The sequence below is a fragment of the Panthera leo genome, chromosome A2, assembly GCF_018350215.1.
Source record: "Panthera leo isolate Ple1 chromosome A2, P.leo_Ple1_pat1.1, whole genome shotgun sequence".
Lineage (NCBI taxonomy): Eukaryota > Metazoa > Chordata > Mammalia > Carnivora > Felidae > Panthera > Panthera leo.
The window spans coordinates 69,862,856-69,886,265 of record NC_056680.1 but is presented as its reverse complement, the minus strand read 5'-3'; the positions used below and the strand labels follow the sequence as shown (position 1 = coordinate 69,886,265).

Below are 23,410 nucleotides of genomic sequence, written 5' to 3'. Positions count from 1 at the left end.
CAGAGCAAACCTAGGCCATACCTCCAATTGCGGAGTATTGAAGCAATCGGTTGCCTGTCTGTCAAAGATTAGTTCCATAACGGAAGATGACAAGCCCCCCATGGCACTCCAAGGTGGCAGGAGAGATGACTGAGGGCAGGCCACCAGGAAAAACCCAGGTCTGGAAGGACAGCGGATTTGAGGAATTTCATAGTCTGTCAGGATGAGATTCTGACTGACCCCCTGGCCCCGCCTCTCCAACTTCCATTCTCCCCCTTATACACTCTTATGGCCACTTCCCCTGACTTCCGCCCCTGGCTTTCAGAGCGTACTCTGCATGGCTTGACTTTAGTAAAATTATGATCTATCAGTGTGTAGAACACACAAAATGGTGGCAGATATGGGAGGAACACAGGGTCATGAAAGCATTGCTACTTAAGGGGACGTTATCATTCAAGAATGTACATACCTATACAAGTTTATAGTATACAACAAATTATTCTATATGGTATATGATGCTTTATACACACACATATTTTCACAAAGTTGGAAACAGAATACATTCATTTTTAGGTAGGAGGTTAGTTATAGAGTAAAACCTTGGTGTACAAGCATAATTCATTCTGGAAACAGACTTGTAATCCAAAGCACTTGTATATCAAAGCAAATTTCCCCATAAGAAATGATGGAAACTCAGATGATTCATTCCACAACCCAAAAATATTTATATAAAAATTATTTTAATACTGTAATATAATACAAAATAATAAAGAAAATACAGAATATAAATAAAAATATACAAATTAACCTGCAATTACCTTTGAAAACCTTCATGACTGCTGTAAGGGACACAAGAGAGAGGAGGGTTATCATGTAGAACGACTTTCACTATCACTAATGGAATCACTGCTATCTGTTGGCTCAATGGAATCTTTTTCTTTTCATGCAACTTTAACAAGGAACCTATCCAAATGACACTTGCTTTTGCCTCATTTTGGGGATTTTGTGGAAGTGTGACATTGCATTGACAATCACCCACAATCCTGCAGAGAGAGAGAGGGAGAGAAGAGCCATTGGCTCAGTTGTGATCATGTGACATTCAGAATCACATACTACCCGTTTTGCAAGACATTGCTCACTTATCAAGTTAAAATTTAGTAGAAATGTTTGCTTGTCTTGTGGAACACTCACAGACCATTACTCGCAACCTAAGGTTTTACTGTATTTCCAAATAATATAGTTAATATATTTTTCTTTACCCTCCAAACACCTTTCCAGGTGTTTTTCTGTTTGTTTGTTTGTTTGTTTGTTTGTTTGTTTTGAGAGAGACAGAGGACGAGTTGGGAGGGGAAGAGAGAGAAGGAGGGAAAAAAATCCCAAGCACGCTCAGCACTGTCACAGGGCTTCATCTCCCAAACTGTGAGATCCTGACCTGAGCTGAAATCAAGAGTCAGAGCTTAACTGACTGAGCCACCCAGGGGCCCCCAGGTGTTCTAAATTTAAAGCAATGGATCCAGTTTTCAATTTTTGTGTCCCTACAAAGTGTCTTAAGAGTCTGGAATCACAGGGAGAAGTGTGTGTGTGTGTGTGCGTGTGTGTGTGCGTGCGTGTGTGTGTGTGTGTGTGTACGCACAAGCCCTGCCTTGCTCCAGAGAAGATTTCGGGCTATTTACAGAATACATGAGCATGTACTTTTAGCCAATGAAGAGTGGGGCTCCCAGGTCAGGTGCTCCTAACAATGGTGGGCACACATTTTACAGGGGCTGTGGTGGGGGCTGAAGTCTATGTGCTCAAGTGGTCCTTGCTAACAGAGGAACAAGTCCAGTTATACAGTTCATGGTTTACCGGGGGATGAAAACTGGCCACAGTTGCTCAGGAGAAGTACACCTGTTGGTTCTAGGATATGGCAGAAATTTCTCACAAGTCAAAAAAATGTGTTGAAAATGAGCTCTGGCTCCTAAAGGAAATAGAGTGAAGAAGGCTATATTAGTCTCCTATTGTTTAACAAACTACTACAAAGCTAGCAGCTTAAAAAAGCACACATTAGCTCCCAGTTCTATAAGTCAGAAGTCCAGCACATGATGGCTGCATTTTCTGCTCTGTGGATTGCAGGTAAAATCCTGAAATCAAGGTGTCAGCCGGGTTGAGTTCTCATCTGGGAGTTCTAGGGGAAAGTCTGCTTTCAAGCTCAGTCTTGTGGGAAGAATTCAGTTCCTTGTGGTTATAGTTCCCATTTCCTTCATGGCTCTTGAAGGTAGCCATAGTGCATTGAATCCTTCTCACTCTGAATCTCTGACTCTCTCTCTCTCTCTCTCTCTCTCTCTGGCCTCTAGACCCAAATTTAAAGGGCTTGTGTGGTTAGATTAGACTTACCATATAATCTCCCTCTCTCAAAGTCAACTATGACATATGACATAACCTAATCATGGGACTAGCTCACAGTCCCTGGGATTATGCAGCACTGGTATACCATGGCTAGGAAACCTTGGGACTCCTCTTAGAATTCTGCCTGGTACACGGCTTAAAAGACTTCCCAGTATTTGGCGGTTGAAGATGAAGGAGGAAAGAGAGGAGCCAAGCCAGCCCAGAATTCCCAACTACCCACGTTATGTAGACGTTCACCCCCAGGGATGCACATGGACCCTGAAGAAGCAGTGCTGCCCTGGATCAAACACCGTTCCTTCCCCATGAGCTGCCAAGTACTTGCCCTAAGTCCAGCCTTATCCCAAAGTCATCAGGGAGATGCTGAAAACTCCCTACATGTTTCCCCTGTCTTCTGAGGGAACTCTTCCAGAAGTTCTGCCCACCCATAACTCCTGCCTGATTTACTCTGTGACCCCTAATCTCAATCTGTGACCCTTCATCCAGGCCCCTGGTGCCTCAGATCAGTTCCAAGATGAGGGAGATGTGTTCATCGTCTTTCTGGGCCAACTGAAGGGTGTAGAAGCTAACATATGCTTACTGCACAATTGCTTCTATCTTCTATTTCATAAAGGCCAGGTGTTATTTACAAAATGATTAAAATAGCAGCTTGACATGGATTTGTTGGAAGACTGAGGATAGAAAAATATAGACAAGATTCCAAGTATATTAAATTAATCCAGACGAACATGGCATAGCAGACAATGCATTTGTTGTCCTGGGGTGTGAATTTACAAGAGAGTCTGGCTGAGCAGAAAAATGACCCAGACATACAAAGCCATGGAGGCAGCTTCCAGAATACTTTCTGGTCATGTCTCTTTTTCACAGTCAGCCAAACAGGTCCCTCAATTGATCTTTTTATGCTTCACGTTTCTCATTGTAAAGAATCAAATATTAGATAATCTGCTAACATAATTCTTAACAGTAAAAGGACAGAGGCTCGAAAACAAGTAACAGTATAACAACATTGGCCTAACTGAGGGCACTTACTGTGTACCAATCTTTGTGCTAAATGCTTTGTATGCACCACCTCATTCAGTTCTCAGAACTCAGAGAGGTAGGTTCTATTCTGACCTCCATTTGATAGAAAGGGAAACTGAGAGTTGGAGGAGTTGATTGCCTTGCCCTGGGCCACATGGTGAGGAGGAGCTGGTAGAGAAAGGGGTGTGCAGACTCTGGCTTGAGCTGTCAACACCCAGTAATACACCTACCTATCACAACCTCCAGAAATTTTTGGTTAAATACCAGAGCAAGAAACAAACTGTGGTTGTGATGTCATCAAGGTGGGGGTATAGGAGACCCCTGCCCCCAGGAAGATCAACAATTAGCTATCCATGAGAAGAAACAGTTCTGGGAAAGTTGTTCCTTAAGTTTCCGCTTAAGAAACTTCAGCAACACAGTGAACAAAAATCCTAATAATTACTCCAGAAATGAGGGAAGAGAGTTTCGTTTTGGTTGCATCATCCCATTCCCCAGGCTGGCACTGCTCAGCACCAAGATGGAACGCCCAAGTGACCCCAGTCTTTTAGGGCACCACACAAAGGCCCCACTTGGATTTCACTGCACCCAGACCAGCAAAACTGTGCTGTATAGAGATAGCTAGGAACCAGAAAGAAAAGTAGTGTCTACCAATAACAGCCATGCAGCAGGAGCAATTGTGGTTCGCAGTGAAATGCTCTATAGACAAACCCAGCAGCTTTCACCACTGTGGAGGGAACTAATGACCAGCTCAGCTGTGGCAGAACCCCTCCTGATTCTACCAGCTTTTGCCCCCAGGTATTTGTGTTTGCATATACAAACTACCAGAGTCCCTCCTAGCTCCCTTTCTGCCCTCTCCCACCAGAACCTGAGAACCACACCAGCAGCCAGCCTAGGCCTCTGCAGCTGTACAAGTGCAAGATGCCATTCTCGAACCCCCATGGCTGACCTTCATCACTGTGTATGCCAAAAGGTCATTATATAATTACAAAGGGGACCATTTATCAAGAGCATATAAGCAACTATATATTTATATATTAAATGGCACATTCCTGAACAATCAATGGGCCAGAGAAGAAATAAAAGGGAAATTAAAAAATACTTTGAGACACATGAAATGGAAATACAACATACCAAAACCTACAGGATGCTGCAAAAGCAGCTTTAAGAGGGAATTTTATAGTGACAAATGCCTACATTAAGAAAAAATAAAGGGGTGCTTGGGTGGCTCAGTTGGTTAAGTGTCTGACTGTTTGAATTTGGCTCAGGTCATGATCTCATGGAGTGAGTTCAAACCTCACACTGGACTCCACACTGAGGGTGGAGCCTGCTTAAGATTCTCTCTTTCCCTCTCTGCCTCTACTGCTCTCCCACTTGCTTGCTCTCGCTCTCAAAAAAAAATTTTTTAAGAAAAAAGAAAGATCTCAAATAAACAACCTAAATTTATACTGTAAAGGAACTAGAAAAAAAGAACTAAGCCTAAAGTTAGCAGAAAGAAAAAAATAACAAAAATCCAAGCCGAAATAAATGAAATAAAGACCAGAGAAATAATAGAAAAGACTAAAAAAACTAAGAACTATTTTTTAAAAGATAAAAATGGAAAGAACTTTACTTAGACTAAGAAAAAAAAAGAAAGAAGATTGAAATAAATAAAATCAAAAATGAAAGAGGAGACCTTCTGATACCACAAAAATGCAAAGGATAATAGTGATTACTGTGACTATTTATACCCCAACAAATTTGATAACCTAGAAGAAATGGATAAATTCCTGAAAACATACAACCTACCAAAACTGAATCATGAAGAAGTATAAATATAAACAGATCAATAACAAGATCGAAAACTTTCTCCAAAAAAGCTCAGGACTACATGGTTTTGTTGGTTTTTCCAGTCAAACATTTAACACCAGTGCTTTTCAAACTTAAAAAAAAATGAAGAGGAAAGAACACCCCAAACTCATTTTAAAAGACCAGTATTACCCTGATACCAAAACCAGATAAGGACACTATAAGAAAGAAAACTATAGACAAATATCCTTGATGAATATAGACGCAAAAATTCTCAACAAAATATTAGCAAACAGAATTTGACAGTGTAATAAAAAGATCATACAATATGATTAAGTGGGATTTATCCTTGGGATGCAAGAATGGTTCAACATATGCAAATCAATCAGTAAGTAAACTAAACATTAATAGAATGAAAGATAAAAGTCATATCATGTCAATAGATGTAGAAAAAGCGTTTGATAAAATACAACATCCTTTCATGATAAAAAAAAAAAACACAAGTTGAGTATAGAAGGTATGTACCTCCATACAATAAAGGCTACGTATAACAAACCCAGAGCTACCATTATACTCAACAGTGAAAAGTTGAAAGCTTTTCCTCTAATACCAAGAATAAGACAAGGGTTCCCATTCTGACCTCTCCTATTCAGCATAGTATTAGAAGTCCTAGCCAGAAACAGGCAAGAAAAAGAAATAAATCCATCTTAATTGGAAAAGAAGTAAAATTGTCCTTGTTTGCAATGATATGATCTTATATATAAAAATCCTAAAGACCACAACAAAAAACTTAACAGTTTCTTAGTTCCAACGAACTAATCAATGAATTCAGTGAGTTGCAGGATATGAAATCAACATACAGTTGCTTCTGTATACTAGCAGAAAATATCAAAGAAATAAAGAAAAAAATCCCACTTACAATAGCATTAAAAACAATTAAATACTTAGAAATACATTTAACCAAGGAAGTGAAAGATCTGTACACCGAAAAATACTAAATGTTGATGAAGGGAATTAAAGAAGACACATACAAAAATAGATATTCCATATTTATCGAGGAGAAGAATTAATACTGTTAAATACCCATGCTACCCAAAGCAATCTACACATTCAGTGGAATCTTTATCAAAATTTCAATGGCACTTTACACAGAAATAGAAAAAAAAAATCCTAACAGTTGTATGGAGCCACAAAATAACCTATATAATCAAAGAAATACTGAGAAAAAACAAAGCTAGAGATATCACACTCCCTGATTTTAAACTATATTACAAAGTTATAGTAATCAAGGCAGTATGCTACAGGCATACATTTAGAAACATAGACCAAATGAAAAGAAACACGAGCCCAGATATAAATCCTTGTATATACAGTCAACTGATATTCGACAAGGAAGTCAAGAATACTTAATGTGGAAAGGATAGTGTTTTCAATAAATGGTATTGGGAAAACTGGATAGCCACATAAATCAACTCAAATGGATTAAAGACTTAAGTGAAAGATCTAAAACAATACAACTCCTCAAAGAAAACAGAGAAAAAGCTCCTTGACATTGGTCTTGGCGCTGATATGTTGGATGTGGCACCAAAACCACAAGCAACAAAGTAAAATAAGTGGGACTACATCAAACTAAAAAACTTTTGTGCCCAGCAATACAAACAATCAACAAGATGAAAAGGCAACGTACAGAGTGGGAGAAAGTGTTTGAAAATCATGTATCTGATAAGGTATCAATATCCAAAATATATAAAGAAATAATGGAACTCAATAGCCCAAATGCAAACAATCCAATTTAAAAATGGGCAGAGGACTTGAATAAACATTTTCCAAAGACAGGCAAATAGCAAATAAGGACATGAAAAGGTGCTTGACATCACCAATCATTAGGTAAATGCAAATCAAAACCACAATGAACTATTATCTCACACCGATTAAAATGGCCATCACCAAAAAGAGAAAAGATTAAAAAATGGCCATCACCAAAAAGAGAAAAGATAAATGCTGGTGAGGATGTGGAGAAACAGGAACCCTTGTGCACTGTTGGTGGGAATATAAATTGATGCAGACACTATGGAAAACAGTATGTAGGTTCCTCAAAAACTTAAAAGTAGAATTTCCATATAATCCACTTGTGGTATATATATATATATATATATATATATATATATATATATATATATATATAGTGTGTATATATATAGCATAAATATTATAAATATGTTTTATATATTATATGTATATTATATATTTACTTCTGGTATATATCCAAAAATTTGGAAGCAGGATCTTGAAGAGATATCTGCACTGCCATGTTCATTGCAGCATTATTCACAGTAGTCAAGCTATGGAAACAACCTAAGTTGTCCATCAGTGCATGAATAGATAAAGCAAATGTGACATAGATACACACACACACACACACACACACACACACTATTGGATATTATTAAGCCATGAGAAAGAAGGAAAGAAGGAAATCCTGCTGTTTGCAACTACATGGAAGGACCTTGACAGCATTGTGCTAAGTGAGATAAGTCAGAGAAAGACAGACACTATATGGTGTCACTTATATATGGAATCTAAAAGAGCAGAATTCAAAGAAACAGAGAGTAGTAGAGTAGTGGTTCCCATGGGTGGGAGGTGGGGGATGATGGGGAGATTTTGCTCAAAGGGCACAAACTTTTAATTATAAGATGAGTAAGTTCTGGGGATCTAATGTATAGCGTGGTGATTATAGTTAATAATTCTGTATTATGAACTTGAACGTTGGTAGATTGTATATGTTCTCACCACAAAAATGAAATGGTAGTTATATGACATGGTGGAGGTGTTACCTAACACTATGACGATAATAATTTTGCAGTATATAAATGTATCAAATCGACACGTTGTACAATGTTGTATGTCAATTATATCCCAAAACTGGAGAAAAAAATAACTTGACAGGATTTCAACAGCAAAAAGAACATACTGTGGTGTATATATACAATGGATTATTCGATATAAAGAGGATTAACATGCTACCTCATGGGGGAACCCTTGACAGGGACACAGGGTACACTGATATTTGGTCAAATGATATTCTGGGTTTTTCAGTGAAGGTACTGTTAGATGAGCTTAACATTTATATTGATAGGCTGAGGAAAGCAGATTGCCCTCCCTGATGTTGGTGGGCCTCATCCTATGAACTGAAGATCTGAATGGGGCAATAATCCTAGCCATCTGTTGAATAAAAGGGGGTTCCTCCCGCCTGACTGCCTTCTAGCTGGGACATGAGTTTTTCCCGGCCTATAGACTCAGACTGGAATATCAACTGTCCTTGGGTCTTAAGACTGCTGTCTTTCAGGCTCCAACTTACACCCTCAACTCTCTTGAGTCTCCAACTTGCTGACTGCAGATGTTAGGACTTGCAAGCCTCCATAAGTGTGTGAACCAATTCCTTATCACATATGTGCATACACACACCCTATTAGTTCTGCTTTTCTGGAGAACGCTGATTCATACAAACCTCAAAAACATTATGAAGTGAAAGAATTCAGTCGCCAAAGGCCATAGATTGTATGATTCCACTTATATGAAATATGTAAAATACATAAATCCGTAGAGACAGAAAGTAAATTGGAGGCTTTCTGGGGCTGAGGAGGAGAGGTGAATGGGAAGAAACTGCTTACTGGTCATAGGGTATAAAGTTTTACTTTAAGTCGTTAAAATGTTTAGGAACTAGGTAGAAGGGGTGGTCGCACAACATTGCGAATGTACTAAATACCACTGAATTGTTCCATTTAAAATGGTCAATTTTATGTTATGTGAATTTTGCCTCATAAATTATTTTAAATGAAACAGAAAAAGTAGGGGATGCATACATATGTATGCACACACACATGCATACATATGTACACACATATATACACGTACGTACAAATGTGCATGCATACATACATATATACATACACATGTACATACGTACGTACACACCAGAGGAAGGATTCAAAAGCTTCCAAGGAACCAAGCTGGTATCACATTCATAGAATCTACAACGCTATGGATTTTAAGATCCATCATTGATTTTCATACCACCATTCTGGAAAAAGCTTTCCCGTTACAGTTATAAGGCACATTGATGATTAGCCACACCCTGATTTCACAGCATTAACATGGAAAGCAATGGGCATCTTTTTTTTTTAATGTTTATTTATTTTTGAGATAGGGAGAGTGAGTGCCCATACGTGCACATGGAGGAGGGGCAGAGAGAGAGGGGGATAGAGGATCTGAAGTAGGCTCTGTGCTGGTAGCAGAGAGCCTGATGTGGGACTCAAACCACAAACCGCGAGATCATGACCTGAGGCAAAGTCAGATGCTTAACCAACTGAGCCACCCAGGGGCCCCTGGAAACCAATGGGCATCTTAGGATTGATGAAAGTGGCTCCAGAGAAGAGGCCTGGGAAGGTGCCCAGCTTCAGTTGCTTACTGATGGACATTCCAAAAGACTCTAAAACCCACAACTTAAACAAATTGCTTGATTTTGAAAAATACGTTGGAAACTAATTTTTTAAAAATTCACTTGTTGCATGGGCCAAAGAAAACCTGTCATTGGGCCGTACAGCCTGCAGCCTCATTTGTGCCCAGTGAGTGCAAAAGGCTGCCTTTTGTAGGTTTCAACGAGGCAACAATGATCAGCTCAGAGAGCAGAGTGAAGGATGATCCTTCACAGACTAAGGGAGCAGCTGGCTAGGTGACAGTCATCCAGACAAGGAAGTGAGATCTGCAGAGAATTGAATTGTTTGTTCCTAATGGGTACAGGCTTGAGCACTGGGCATGGGGCCTCCATGGGTTAAGGCATCACAGAACCTGCTTCTGGTGCTTGAACTAGGATCAAGACAGTTTGAGATAAGAGTTACAAAGCTAACACATCTTTCTATTACCATTTGAAAGAAGTAGACACTTGAGACCGATGCTTCTCCAAGCATCGTCTTGCTGGCCGGCAGCATCTCTCTCATCTGACGAAACTTGGTAGAAATGCAGACTCTCGGGCCGTTCCCAAACCTACAAAAGCAGACCTTCTGGGATGGAGCCTGGAAATCTCTAGTTTATCAAGCCCTGCAGGAGATTTTGATGCGTGCTGAAGTCAGAGGACGTCAGCCCTAGGGCAAACAGAATGGTTCAGCTATTCCTTAGAATTTGGTAGTTCGTCATAAGCTTACTTTCAGAGCAGTCTGCACTACACAAGAAACTATGTTAAAAAGAATAGCTAGAAAAACTAAAAATCATCAGGAAACATCCAGGATTTGATTACTTCCAGCTAACATTCTCAATGGCACAGTGCTTCTTACACAGTCTCCTCACTTTCTTCTCAGTGAACCAAATGCTTAGCCTCTCACACACAGCAGCCCCTTGCCCCACACAGATTTGCCCCTGGTGCTAATATCTGCAATCCCATGTTGCCTAAAGCAGTCAGAGCATCCCTACGTAATTAACATGTTTTGCCCAATTCACACAATGGAAAGTAGGAGGAATTCTTCATTTTTCCAGCGCCTCTCTTTTGCCCACAGTGATTAGCGGAAGAGCCCTGCAATTGGGAAGCTTGCGTCTTGCCTTCAAGGGAAGAGTAGAAGCACTGAGGGCTCTGGAAGTTGACTTGGTGACAGCAGCATCAGAAAGCAGAGAGGAACAGGCAGAATAGGACCAAAATATGAATAGAATATGAGCACACGACAGCTGAGCAGCCAGGCTGGGTCTGAAGAAACAACCTCATGGGTGGACAGACTCTACGTCAGGTTCTGTCATTCATTCTATTTAAGTTGGAGGGACCAGAGTTGGATTCATCCCAGGTGAATTTGTGGAAGTCAACAAATTGGTCTTAGCTCAACTTTCACATTTGTGAACTGGTGGGGAGTGAATGATGCTTAATTCGCAAACTGTTAAGAGTGTGTCTAGAAGAACTGGCTCTGTACTTGGCACATAATCCGATCCCATCCCTGTTACTCGTCTCTTGCCCCTTCGATGGGCCTTGTGAGTCTTCCATTGCATGTGTCCCTGAGATGGGGAAATTGCCTGGGATGCGGTTGACTGTTAGTTTTATGTTTTATTCTTTTAATGCCCCTAAAGATGACTTTGCCCTTGAGGTGTATAGGCCTTGGTGCTGGAGAACTTGGAATGAGTTGCCTAACTACCCAATATTCATATTATGAGGATTCAGTGAGGCAAATGTACCCAAAAGTGCTCTATACACATTTGTAGTGTGTGTGTTCGCTGTTTTCTGTTTGCGCGTTGAACATTTCAGAGATTTGGAGGTAGAAATGGAATTTGAGACCTGGATTTGTTTGATATTTGTGGGGTTTTTTTTAAGGTGGCTTGGAGGCATATCAGATTATTCACTAGACTTTATCTTGGAGGCAAAAGATATTGAAGTGTACGGGAACCACTGATCTCTGATCTAAAATGGAAGCTGTGACCTGTATCTTGGCTGCTGATATGCCATGGCTTGGATATTCTATTATTTGTAATGCACTGTTAGTTGGTGCCTGATTTTTAGATTTACATTATCAGTCATGGAGCCCTGCACTTTTCATTCATAGGAAAATCAGAGTTATCTGGGTCAGGTGAATGAATAAAGGTCGAATAAAGGCATGGATTTCGATTTCTGGCATCATTGTAGATTTAATTATTCTGTAACTAAACACAAACCTTATCAGCATTTTTAGGGGGCAGAGTCATTCTATAATTATTTAAGAATAATTGTGGGCATATAAATGGAGTTAATGCATCAGAATTGAGCATGATGTGGCCACACCCCTGTTGGAAATGCCGGGGATGCTACATGGAGTTTTTCCAGCTCTTACCTGAGGAAGAAAAGCCAGGTCTGGGACATTCAGAGGAGCAACTCGGAGTCGCCTTTCACCTGCGAGGAAGTTCTTTGAAAACTCCTGTGTTACGTCCAAAATGCACGCATGTTTTGCATTCGACCTTAAATCTCTTCATGTTAGTTTCTAAATTCATTTTTACCCCAATCTTTGAGTACAGTGGATGCTCCAAGACAGGCACTCTTGCCCCTGGGCACACCTGCCTACCTCTGGGAATGAGCACGCACCTGAGAAGCCTCCCTTGCCTCGGAGACTGGAAGGTGGAGGATATAGGTCGGCATGCTTACATGATCGTGTGTGTGAGACACAGGTATGTTTCCAGTAAACAGCCTCATCTTCGTGAGCTGGTACCAGGAAAGGAAAAGGTGGAATTTGAAGAACGTGTAGAGTTAAGGCGGAGGGCAGCAAGTCGTGAGAGCTACAGTCTTCCTCCTGCTGAGGCAGAAGTTCCCTTGCCAGGGTAAAAAGGCATGATCTTCACTCCATTTTTTGGCGAACTGCATTTTGGGAGTGTGCAACAGTGGTGTGGATTCATACTTAGAGCCTTTCAAACATCAGACATGAAGAGAAAACCGAGAATGGGAGTAGGAGAGATACATCAGAATTAACCCTAGAGCCCTTAATTCAACTCCGAGGGCCTTCTCAGTACCTACGGGGTCTCCTGCACACCACCAGCAGATGTGGCTTTGAATCTGCGAAACCATCTGCCAGAGAGGCTTTACCGTGGAAACGTTTGTGTGCAAAACAGTGAAGCTGCCAGGGCTGCATCTGAGAGGGGGAGTCAGGACCCAGCACCCAGTGGTTAGACTAGCAGCGAGGAAGAGCAAAGGGGACTCGTGGAACGTGCAGATCTGAGAAGGTGAGCAATTCCTTCATGCGCCTCTGTCACCCCAGGTTGTTCCAGAGTGAGCGATTTGGCCGCGTCATCACACCTCTTTCATACTCAATAAATGGTAGTCTGTAAGGGCAACAGATTTGTTAACCTCGGACATGCCCCCGGAACTCATCTGGAGCAAGAAGTCAGGATGTAGAACCTTCCTGAGACAGGCAAACATCTTTACTTCCTGGAAAATGTTTATCACGGCTACTGTTGTCTCCGCGTTCATGTCATCAATCTGGCGATGACTATAAATGATGTTAGCAAAAGGCCACGAGTTAAGTAGACTTCTGTGGAGTTTTAAATGTGTGTCTCCCCTTTGAGCTTAGTAGCTTCTGAAAAATAGACATTTTTTTTTTTGTCTCAGACCTGATTTTTGATGCCATAAAGATGAAGAACTTGCTTGTAAATATCCTGAATAGCCAGCAGGGGAATATTTAAATATGAAGAACCAAAATGTGTATGCTTTAAACAGGAAGGAAAAAATACACTATCTTTTGCTATCATAGTGCATGTTTAAGTTCATGTTAGCCTCCTATGAAATGTGTACTTTTACCCTACACTTTTTAAAATGGGAATGCACACGCTTTAGACTTAATAATTCTACAAGGCTCTACCGAAAGGAGTTTTTGTTGTGTCTTCAAGGAACTTAGTCTGAAGAGACAAGCTAGATGTTGACATCTTCATTTTTTTAAAAAAAATTTAATGTTTATTTATTTTCAAGAGAGAGAGACAGAATGTGAGTGGGGAAGGGGCAGAGAGACACAGAATCTGAAGCAGGCTCCAGGCTCTGAGCTGTCAGCACAGAGACCAACGTGGGGCTGAAACTCAAGAACTGTGAGATCGTGACCTGAACTGAAGTCGGACGCTTAACTGACTGAGCCACCCAGGAGCCCCAGATGTTGACATTTTTAAACTAGAATTAAGAGGGTGATTGTCATTGTCCTACTTAGGCAGGTACAGCAACTTAAGGGTTGTGGCCAGCTGGCCAAGAGCTGCTGTGGCCTTCATCTGGGCATAGGTTTGACAAAGAAGAGAACTTTACAACATTAAGGAATTTTGATTTATGCCTATATATATTGGCCACTTTGAGAGTTAGGAGTGTGGTCCAGCCTGAGGATGCAGGTTCTGAGCTGTTTTTTTGACTTCGATTACTCTGTGTTAACCATGCAAAGTGAAGAACAAACCCAGAGTAGGAAGGATAAGTGTCTCCAAATTGAAGGGAGATCATTCCTTGGGACCAGCTCACATTCCCAATGCATGAATCCCAGCTGTGCCTTCCTCTGATTCTCTACTATCAAATGAGACTCTTAGAGACACAGACCTGTCTCTTATCTCACTTCATGCCAAGATCCATTCCATCTGCCACTCACATTGGTTCTCTCTGCCGAGCAGCCCAGCATCCCTGAGAGGCACCTTGCACTTGGGTCTAAAAGCAAGCATACTGAGGAGATTTGTACACAAGCTGTAGCCAAGCACATAGGCACACCAGGGGCAGCAGCTTCAAAGTGGGGAGGAATTCTAATAATCCCTTTGTACTCTCCTGGGCCAAAGCTGTGAGTGAGCCCAGCTTTGAGATGCCCAATCATTATGCTCCAGTCTCATAAAGGCAAGCTGATGGTAACATCCAATCACACTCTTACAGCATACTGAGAGGCAGTAGAAAGAGTCAGAGAACAGCCCACACGACCTACAACAAAGAGACTTTGAGCTAGAGGTCATCGAGTTTTCCATTTTTTCCTTCTTTGGTACAGATTATCTTCTAAAAAGTGGATACTCTATGGATTTGCTTGATACTCAGATTTTAAAAATTATTTCCTGCAAGTGCAGTGTATTCAGCAGTAACTCTGCCTTTGAATAAATATTCAGAATTATTTCTGAGTAAAACATTCCTAGGAGAAAATGGAAGCAAGGACTCTAGCTGTTCTGATTAATATGTTAGCAGATATATATTGAGCAAGGATGGGATAGAAAACATTTTAACAACCTGGTCTGCAAATACCTACTAGACTACAGATAAGCCATTTAACAATTATGTTCTGAAATTTCCCAGGATAGCAATTAAAGAGGAGAGATCTCAGAGTAGTTTCTTAATGCTATGCTCAGGCTCCTCCCTAATAAACAGAATTTCCTGGAAATCCCTAGATAATAATACAGATCAGAAGAAATGAAGGTACGGCAGTTTAACACTATACTTTGCTAAGTGGAAACATTGTAATTACAACAGTAAACATCTATTGACCTATCATTCTATTGCCTTAGGGTTGGCTTTAATAAATACATTTTGCAAATTTAAATGTGAAAAGACGTTGTTTACATAAATAGTTACAAAGAGCCTCTAATATTACAGTAATTGTGTTTGTTGATTTCCATTACCCTGAAAAATACCCCTCATCCCCACTAGCAGATCCTCTATTACTGGGAAAGACATTAGATTGTGAGAAGCTTTTTTTAATCAATAGTAGCCTAATGAAATCACAACGCTGCTGTCTTTGTAGACTGTAGCTGGAGAAATAAGTGTGATTAAGTGTGTTTGTATTACAATATGAGTAGCTGTTTCAATGCTTGTTTTGCTTGTCTCCCATTTTCCTTCTTACAGATTTTTAAAAGCATTGGCTCTGATGAGACCGTCCAAGGGCAAGGAAGTCGGAGGCTGATCAGCTTTTCTCTCTCAGGTATGTTTTGCTCACCTGAAAGCCTTGCGGAGAAAATAAGAAGGTCAACCAGCAGTCAGCACACCTACTTCAATTTGACTCTTACCTACAAGTTACTTCAGCTCTATGCGCCTCAGTTTTTCCATCTGTAAAAGAAAAATTAAAAATGTCTGCTCCATTTTCCTTGACCTCATGAGGATATTGGAGGAGTCAATAAGTAATAGATGCTAAGCACTTTGTGATGATGAGAAGAGAAGCCACAATTCCACTTTACCTCCATCATCAATAGCATTAATTGAAAGTTTATAAAGTGGAGGTAGGAGAAAACCTGGGGAAAAAGCAGCCAGCAGACCCTTTGTCTAAATAAAATCTCACATGAAGCTCAATTGATAAAATCGATAAAAGCCAAACTGCTCAAGCAAGTACATTTGTGGAAAAGTCAGTGAAATCCAAATAAAGTATGTAATTTAGTTAATAATGGTTTTTTTGAGTAATCTAATTTTTCAGTGTTCACAAGTTACCGTAGTTCTATAATATGCTAACAATGGGACAAACTGGGTAAAAGGTATGTGGGAAATCTTTGTACTACCTCTGCAATTCTTCTGTAAATCTAGAATAATTTCAAAATTAAAAGTATAAAGAAAAACTGAGTTACCCTGCCTAAAATGATATACGAATCTCAGAGCCCTACACACTGAATTCCACCCTAACTGGGCTTTGAGGAGACACAATGGCATGAAGCTCTAGGACTCTATTGAACACAGTTTGGAAAGTACTGCCTTAGCTTGTTGTCAAACCAACAAGTGTTACAGACCATGAATGTCAGAGATCTAAGACCACAGAAATGATGAGTGTTCCTGGGAGATAGACAGTCAACTGCCATTTTTATGTCTATGTGAACCCCAGTAAAGAAAATGCATTTCTAAAGATTCATTGATAAACAATTATAGCAAGGTTGCGGGATGCAAGTCAATTGCTTTCCTACATACCAGCAATAACAAGTGGAATTTAAAATTAAATACACAATACCTTTTTATATTTGCACCTCCCCAAATGAAATATTTAGGTATAAACCTAACAAAATATGTACAAGGTCTATGTAAGGAAAACTACAAAAACTCTGATGAATGAAATTTAAAAAGAACTAACTAAGTGGAAGATTCTCCATGTTGATAGATTAAAAAACTCAGTGTTGTCAGAGTTTCAGTTTTTCTATAGAATCAATGCAATCCCAATTAAAACCCGAGCCAATCATTTTGTGGATATTGATAAAATGACTCTCAAACTAATAGAGAGAGGCAAAAGACCCAGAATAGCCAACACAATATGAAGGAGCAGATCAAAGTTGGAGAACTGACTTATTCAACTTCAAGACTTACCACAGCTATGGTAACCAAGATAGCATGGTATTGGTGAAAGAACAACAACAACAACAACAATAAAACAATAAATCAATGGAACAGAGTAGAATACTCAGAAATAGATGCACATAAATTTAGTCAACTGAACATTGACAAAGGAGCAATAGCAGTACATTGGAGCAAAGACAGTCTTTTCAACAAATGATGCTAAAACTACTGGGCATCCACATGCGGAAAAAAAAAATCTATATCCAGAACTTACACTCTTCACAAAAATTGACTCAACCCACTAAAAAACTGTTAAAACTAATAAATTCAGTAAAGTTGCAGGATACAAAATCAAAATACAAGAATCTGCTATGTTTTAATACTAATAATGAACTGTCAGAAAGAGAAATTAAGTAAAAAATCCTATTTACAATTGCATCAAAAAAAGACCAAAATACTTAGGAATAAATGTAACTAAAGAGGTAAAAGACCTGTACACTGAAAACAAGAAAACATTGATGAAAGAAATGGAAGAAGACACAAATGAATGGGAAGATAGCCCATGCTCATGGATGAGAAGAATAATGTAGTTAAAATTCCCATAGTATCCAAAGCAATCTACACATTTGATGCAACCTCTATCAATATTCCAATGGCATTTTTCACAGAAATAGAATAAAGAATTCTAAAATTTGTATGGGACCACAAAAGACCCAAATAACCAAAGCAATCTTAAGAAAGAACAAAGTTGGAGAAATCATGATTCCTGATTTCAAACTATATTACAAAACTATAGCAATCCAAACAGTATGGTATTTATATAAAAACAAGACACACAGATCAAAGAAACAGAATAGAGAGCCCAGAAAGAAACACACATATTATGGTCGATTAATTTACAACAAAGGAACCAAGAATGGGGAAAGGACAATCTATTCAATAAATGGTGCTGAGAAAACTGGACAGCCACATGCAAAAGAATGAAACTAGGCCACTATCTTACACCATCCACAAAAATAACTCAAAATGTATTAAAGACTTGAACATAAGACCTGAAATCATAACAATCCTGGAAGAAAATATAGGCAGTAAAGTCCTTGACATCGGTCTTGGTGATGATATTTTTTGGATTTAACACCAAAAGCAAAGGCAACAAAAGCAAAAATAAGCAAATGGGACTACATAAAACTAGAAAGCTTCTGCACAGCAAAGAAAAATGTCAACAAAATTAAAAGAAGTGAGAAAGAATAATTGCAAATTGTATCTCTGAAAAAGGGCTAATGTCCAAAATATATAAAGAACTCATGCAATTTATCAAAAAAAAAAACAATCTGACTAAAGAATGTGCAGAAGATCTGAATAGACATTTCACCAAAGAAGACATACAGATGGCCAAGAAGTACATAAAAACATGTTCAACATCATTCATCATTCATGAAATGCAAAATATCAAAACCACAGTGAGATATCACTTCACACCTGTTAGAATGGCTAGTATCAAAAATGCAAGAGGAAACAAGTGTTAGTGAGGATATAGAAAAAGGAAAACCCTCATGCACTATTGGGGGAGATGTAAACAGTACAGCTATTATGGAAAACACTATGGAGTTTCCTCAAAAAATTAAAAGTAGAACTATCATAAGATTTAGGAATTTCCCTTCTGGGTATTTACCCAAAGAAAATGAAAACATGAGCTCAAAAAAATACATGCACCCTCATGAGTGATACTCAGCCATAAAAAAGAATGAAATCTTGCTATTTGTGACAACATGGATGGAGCTAAAGAGTACTATGCTAAGTGAAAGAAGCCAGACAGAAAAAGACAAATACCATACGATCTCACTTATATGTGGAATCTGAAAAACAAAACAAAACAAAACAAAACAAAACTACGCTCATAGATAGAACAGATTGGGGGTTGCCAGAGGTGGGAGGTGGGAAAAATGGGTGAAGGTGGTCAAAAGATTCAAACTTCCAATGTAAAACAAATAAGTAAAGTGGATGTAATGTACAGCATGGTGATTATAGTTAATAATACTGTATTGTATATTTGAAAATTGCTAAGAGAGTAGATCTTAAAAGTTTTCATCAGAAGTTATAACAATGTGTGGTGATGACTATTAACTAGACTTATTTGGTAATCATTTTGCATTATATCCAAATATAATACAAGTACATGAATCATTGTGTTGTATACCTGAAACTAAATATAATATGTCAATTATATCTCAATTTTAAAGAATCACTCAAAATGGATCAGACCTATGTGTAAAATGCAGAGCTATAAAACTCCTAGAAGGTAACAGGAGAAAACCTAGATGACTTTGGGTATGGCAATGGCTTTTTAGATACAATATCAAAGATGTGGTGCATGAAAGAAATGATTGATAAACGATGGACCTTATTAGAATTAAAAATTTTTGTACTGTAAAAAGACAACGTCAAGAGAGTGAGAAAAATTACACTACACTGAGAAAAATTATTTGCAAAACACACATCTGTTAAAGGAACACTATTGTAAATATAAAAAGAACTCTTAAAATTCAATATGAAAACAAACAAAAAAAAAACAATTAAAAAGAACGGGCCAAATATCTTAGCAGACACCTCACCAAAAAAGATATACAAATGACAAATAATCATATGAAAAGATGCTTCACATCATATATCATATATCATCAGGGAAATGCAAATGAAATGCAAATGAAAGCAAGACGCCACTACACACCTATTAGAATGGCCCAAATCCAGAACACTGACCATATCAAATGCTGACAAGGATGTAGAACAATAAGAACTCTCGTTGGTCACTGGTGGGAATGCACAAGGGTACAGCCACTTTGAAAAGCAGTGTGGTGATCTGTTACAAAGCTAAACACACTCTTACCATAGGATTCGGTGATTGCACTCCTTGGTATTTACCCAAACGAATTAAAAACTTAAATCTGTACAAAGCTTGTACACAGATGCTTAAAGCAGCATTATTCATAATTGCCAAAACTTGGAAGCAACCAAGATGTCCTTCAGTAGGAGAAAGGATAAATAAACTGTAGTACAGGCAGATAATGGATTGGTGTTCATTGCTAAAAGGAAATGAGCTGTCAAACCAGACTAAGACATGGAGGAATCTTAAATGCATATTACTAAGTTAAAAAAAAAAGCCAATCTGAAAGGGCTACATACTATATTATGGGAAGGTCAAAACTGTGAAGTCAGTAAGGAGATCAGTGGTTTCCAAGGTCTGGGAGAGGATGGAGGAGATGGAGCACAGAGGATTTTTAGGACAGTGGAAATATTCTGTATGATGTTCTAATAATGGATACATTTGTCAAAACCCATAGAATGTACACCACCAAAAGTGAATGCTGATGTGAACTATGAACTTTGGGTGATAATGATGTGCCAGTGTAGGTTCATCAGCTATAACAAATGTACCCCTCTGCTAGAAGATGTTGATAATGGGGAGGCTCTGCATGTGTAAGGCAAGGGGTATATGGAAAAATCTGTTCTTCTGCTTAATTTTGCTGTGAACTTATAACTCCCCCCTCAAAATAAAGTCTTTCATTAAAAAAAAATCAAAATGTTGACAACATTAGCATATGTCTCTCTAAGTTAAAAGAAAAAGGAAGAAACTCAGTACTTTTGTATTACTAGGGCAGAAAACCAACAACTCCTGATTTTCCGTTCTTATGTTCCTGTTGAAATGCTTGAGAAATAACAATTATTTGTACAAAACCTGTAGGAAATTCACTAACCAAAGCTCAGTGAAATCCTGAAGCCCAAGAGGGATGCCATGCAGGATGGGCAGCATGGGCCTGGAGAAGGAGAGAAATTCTCTGTTAATTGGTTCCCATTTTGGTTCTACCATACAGACAAGGGCTGATAGAACAATTATATTCATTGTGAGACTATAGCCTTTGGTTTTCTTCCACCTCCACTTTGCAGAGGAATTTTCACCTGGACCCATAGAATTTTGAAAGTTGGATTTCCTCCCTCAGTGTACAACCCAAGTTTCCTGAGGTGATTTCAGACCCTCACCCCAGCTTGCCTGAGGAATGCCAGTAGTCCAGTCCAGTAAAAGCCAATGGTCCTCTCTTGAAACACATCATGACCACAATGTCAGTTGAATTGATTTATTTTAAGGAATGGTTTTATACATGCCAGTAAGTGTTCCATATAATGGGTTCTGTAGACATACCAGTCCATATTCATAATGAGGTGAAAAGTAGACTGAAGACTGAGAAGATTTTTCCATGTTTTGGCTGGGCTTTACTCCTTGTGTAAGCCCTGATGTGATCTTTCACCTCACCAAAACACATTTAACTTAAAATATTCCTTGTTTTATAGATTTCCAGGCCATGGGGCTGAAGAAAGGGATGTTTTTCAACCCAGACCCTTACCTGAAGATTTCCATTCAGCCTGGAAAGCACAGCATCTTCCCTGCCCTCCCACACCATGGACAGGAGAGGAGATCCAAGATCATAGGCAACACCGTGAACCCCATCTGGCAGGCTGAGGTGAGTGCTGTGGGCCCTGAGAAGAAACTTCAGTGACCAACTGACCATAAAGCAGCCTACATGCTATGCCCTCCTTTCTTAGAGCCCTAAACTGCTCTGTTTGTGGCTCTCCAGTCTTGGAAGGAGGCTGTGTTTTCTGTGGGTTATAACTCAGGGATCTTGACAGAGCCCCTCAAGGCAGTACCAGGAAACTGTTTGTTGCTCCTACACTCAGTAGCCCTGTTATAGCTCCTTCTTCTGATTCAGGACCTGCATCTGAAAGCAAGACAGCCTCTCTCTGCCTCTGTGTGGGAGAAGGAAGAGAAGAATTTTGATTTGAGCATTCTCACACCCCTCCTACATGTGCGGTCCTTAGGCAAGAGTGCCAAATTTTAAATGAGTCCCTCTAGACCAGTTCCAGAGATTCTAAAATTGCCAGGTTCCTGGGACAGGTAAATAGATAAGCCCCAAAATATCCTTGGGAATTACATATTGTTTGATCTAAATAAACATGAAACCTAATTGTGCATCCCATCTTCCTGCTAGGCAATTTGAAGGAGTATTGACAGTTTGTTTTGTCTCATGAAGGCCTGTCTCCACTCTCAAATGGGTCCTCTGCTGGCCAGGAGTGAGGAGGCTCCTGAGCAAAGCCACATGTGTGTCAGGCTGGGCTTCACAGTGGCTCAGTCCTCTCCTAGAGAACTAGCAGAAAGTTGTCACAACCCATTGGCAGCCTAACTCACATGCTTTAGCTTGAGGGTATGACCTGCTAACTGTGTAGCTTGGGGAGCAAAGAGGCTTAGGTCATGGGAAAGGCTACAGTATAATGTAGGGGTTAAAAGCACAGCTTTGCAGCCACACAAACCTTTGTTCAAATCCCAGTGTAGCCACTTGCTAGTTGTGTAGATTTAAGAAATCCGTCATCCTCATTCTGAGCCTCAGATTACCTTCATCCGTCTGTTACTGAAGGAAATATGCGACTCCTACCCAAGCCACTTGCTTTAGACAGGGCTCCTTCCTTTATTCTTCTGAGTATATCATCTATGATGTAGACCTTTCAAACATTCTTGAGCAAGAAAGTGTAATTAGATGTTTTGGGGCAAAGCTTTTTCATTGTCTCTTAAATTATACCACCTACTTCCTAGGCTTAATTAACCCTGACCCAGGCCTTACAGAAGAGCAACGTTACAGCTTTGAAGTTAGAGCAACATAAAGGAAATGGAATTATATTTAATCTTCCTATGACTTTGGTTATCAACAGATTCTAAAGCACTGAGAGTACCAGTAGCATGGAATAATGAATCTTAAATTATTTGTTCCTTTAGTCCAGGCTATTCTTGCCAATTATTTCTGGTCTCTTCATTGCATTCCTGGGGATAATACAAGATGCCACAGGAATTTATAGTACATGAAAAAAAAAAAAAAGAAGAAGAAGAAGCCTTCTCTCTTCTGAAGGACTTCAGAGCAACTTGTTCTAAAACATTTAGTCATAAAGGTATTATAAGTCTCAAAGAACATTTCAAAAATCCAGCACCATCAGAATGTTTTTTTTTTGTTTGTTTTAAAATGTCAACTAGAATCTGCTTTAAGTTCTGCAATTATTTCTGAGTCTTTAGTTAAGATTTACTTCTCTCTGGAAGGATCCTGGCAAACTCTTGCTCGTCCTCTGCTCTTGACCTCCTGCATTCTATCCAACGTGCTGTGGTTGAAGTTGGTGTTCTAAAATAGGTTTTGCCACGTGTTTCCCTGATGAGGCTCAGATTGAGGATAACTGATTTCTCAAGTTAAACATCAAGTAACTAACCTGACTGCAAATCTGTACTTTCTTTTTTTTGTAATTTTATTTATTTATTATTTATTTATCTTTCAATTTACATCCAAGTTAGTTAGCATAGTGCAACAATAATTTCAGGAGTAGATTCCAGTGATTCATCCTCTATGTATAACACCCAGTGCTCATCCCAGCAAGTGTCTTCCTTAATGCCCCTTACCCATTTAGCCCATCCCC

The 23,410-nt window shown here is 39.3% G+C and overlaps 1 protein-coding gene across 1 annotated transcript in view; it reads left to right on the top strand.

Annotated features, from left to right (window-relative positions):
• Positions 1–23,410, top strand: part of HECW1 (HECT, C2 and WW domain containing E3 ubiquitin protein ligase 1) — a 401,044-nt gene that overhangs the window by 234,153 nt on the left and 143,481 nt on the right. The window contains exons 9-10 of the mRNA XM_042914353.1: positions 15,503–15,578; positions 21,254–21,423. Of these exons, the coding sequence (XP_042770287.1) occupies positions 15,503–15,578; positions 21,254–21,423 (246 nt within the window). The remainder of the gene's footprint in view (positions 1–15,502; positions 15,579–21,253; positions 21,424–23,410) is intronic.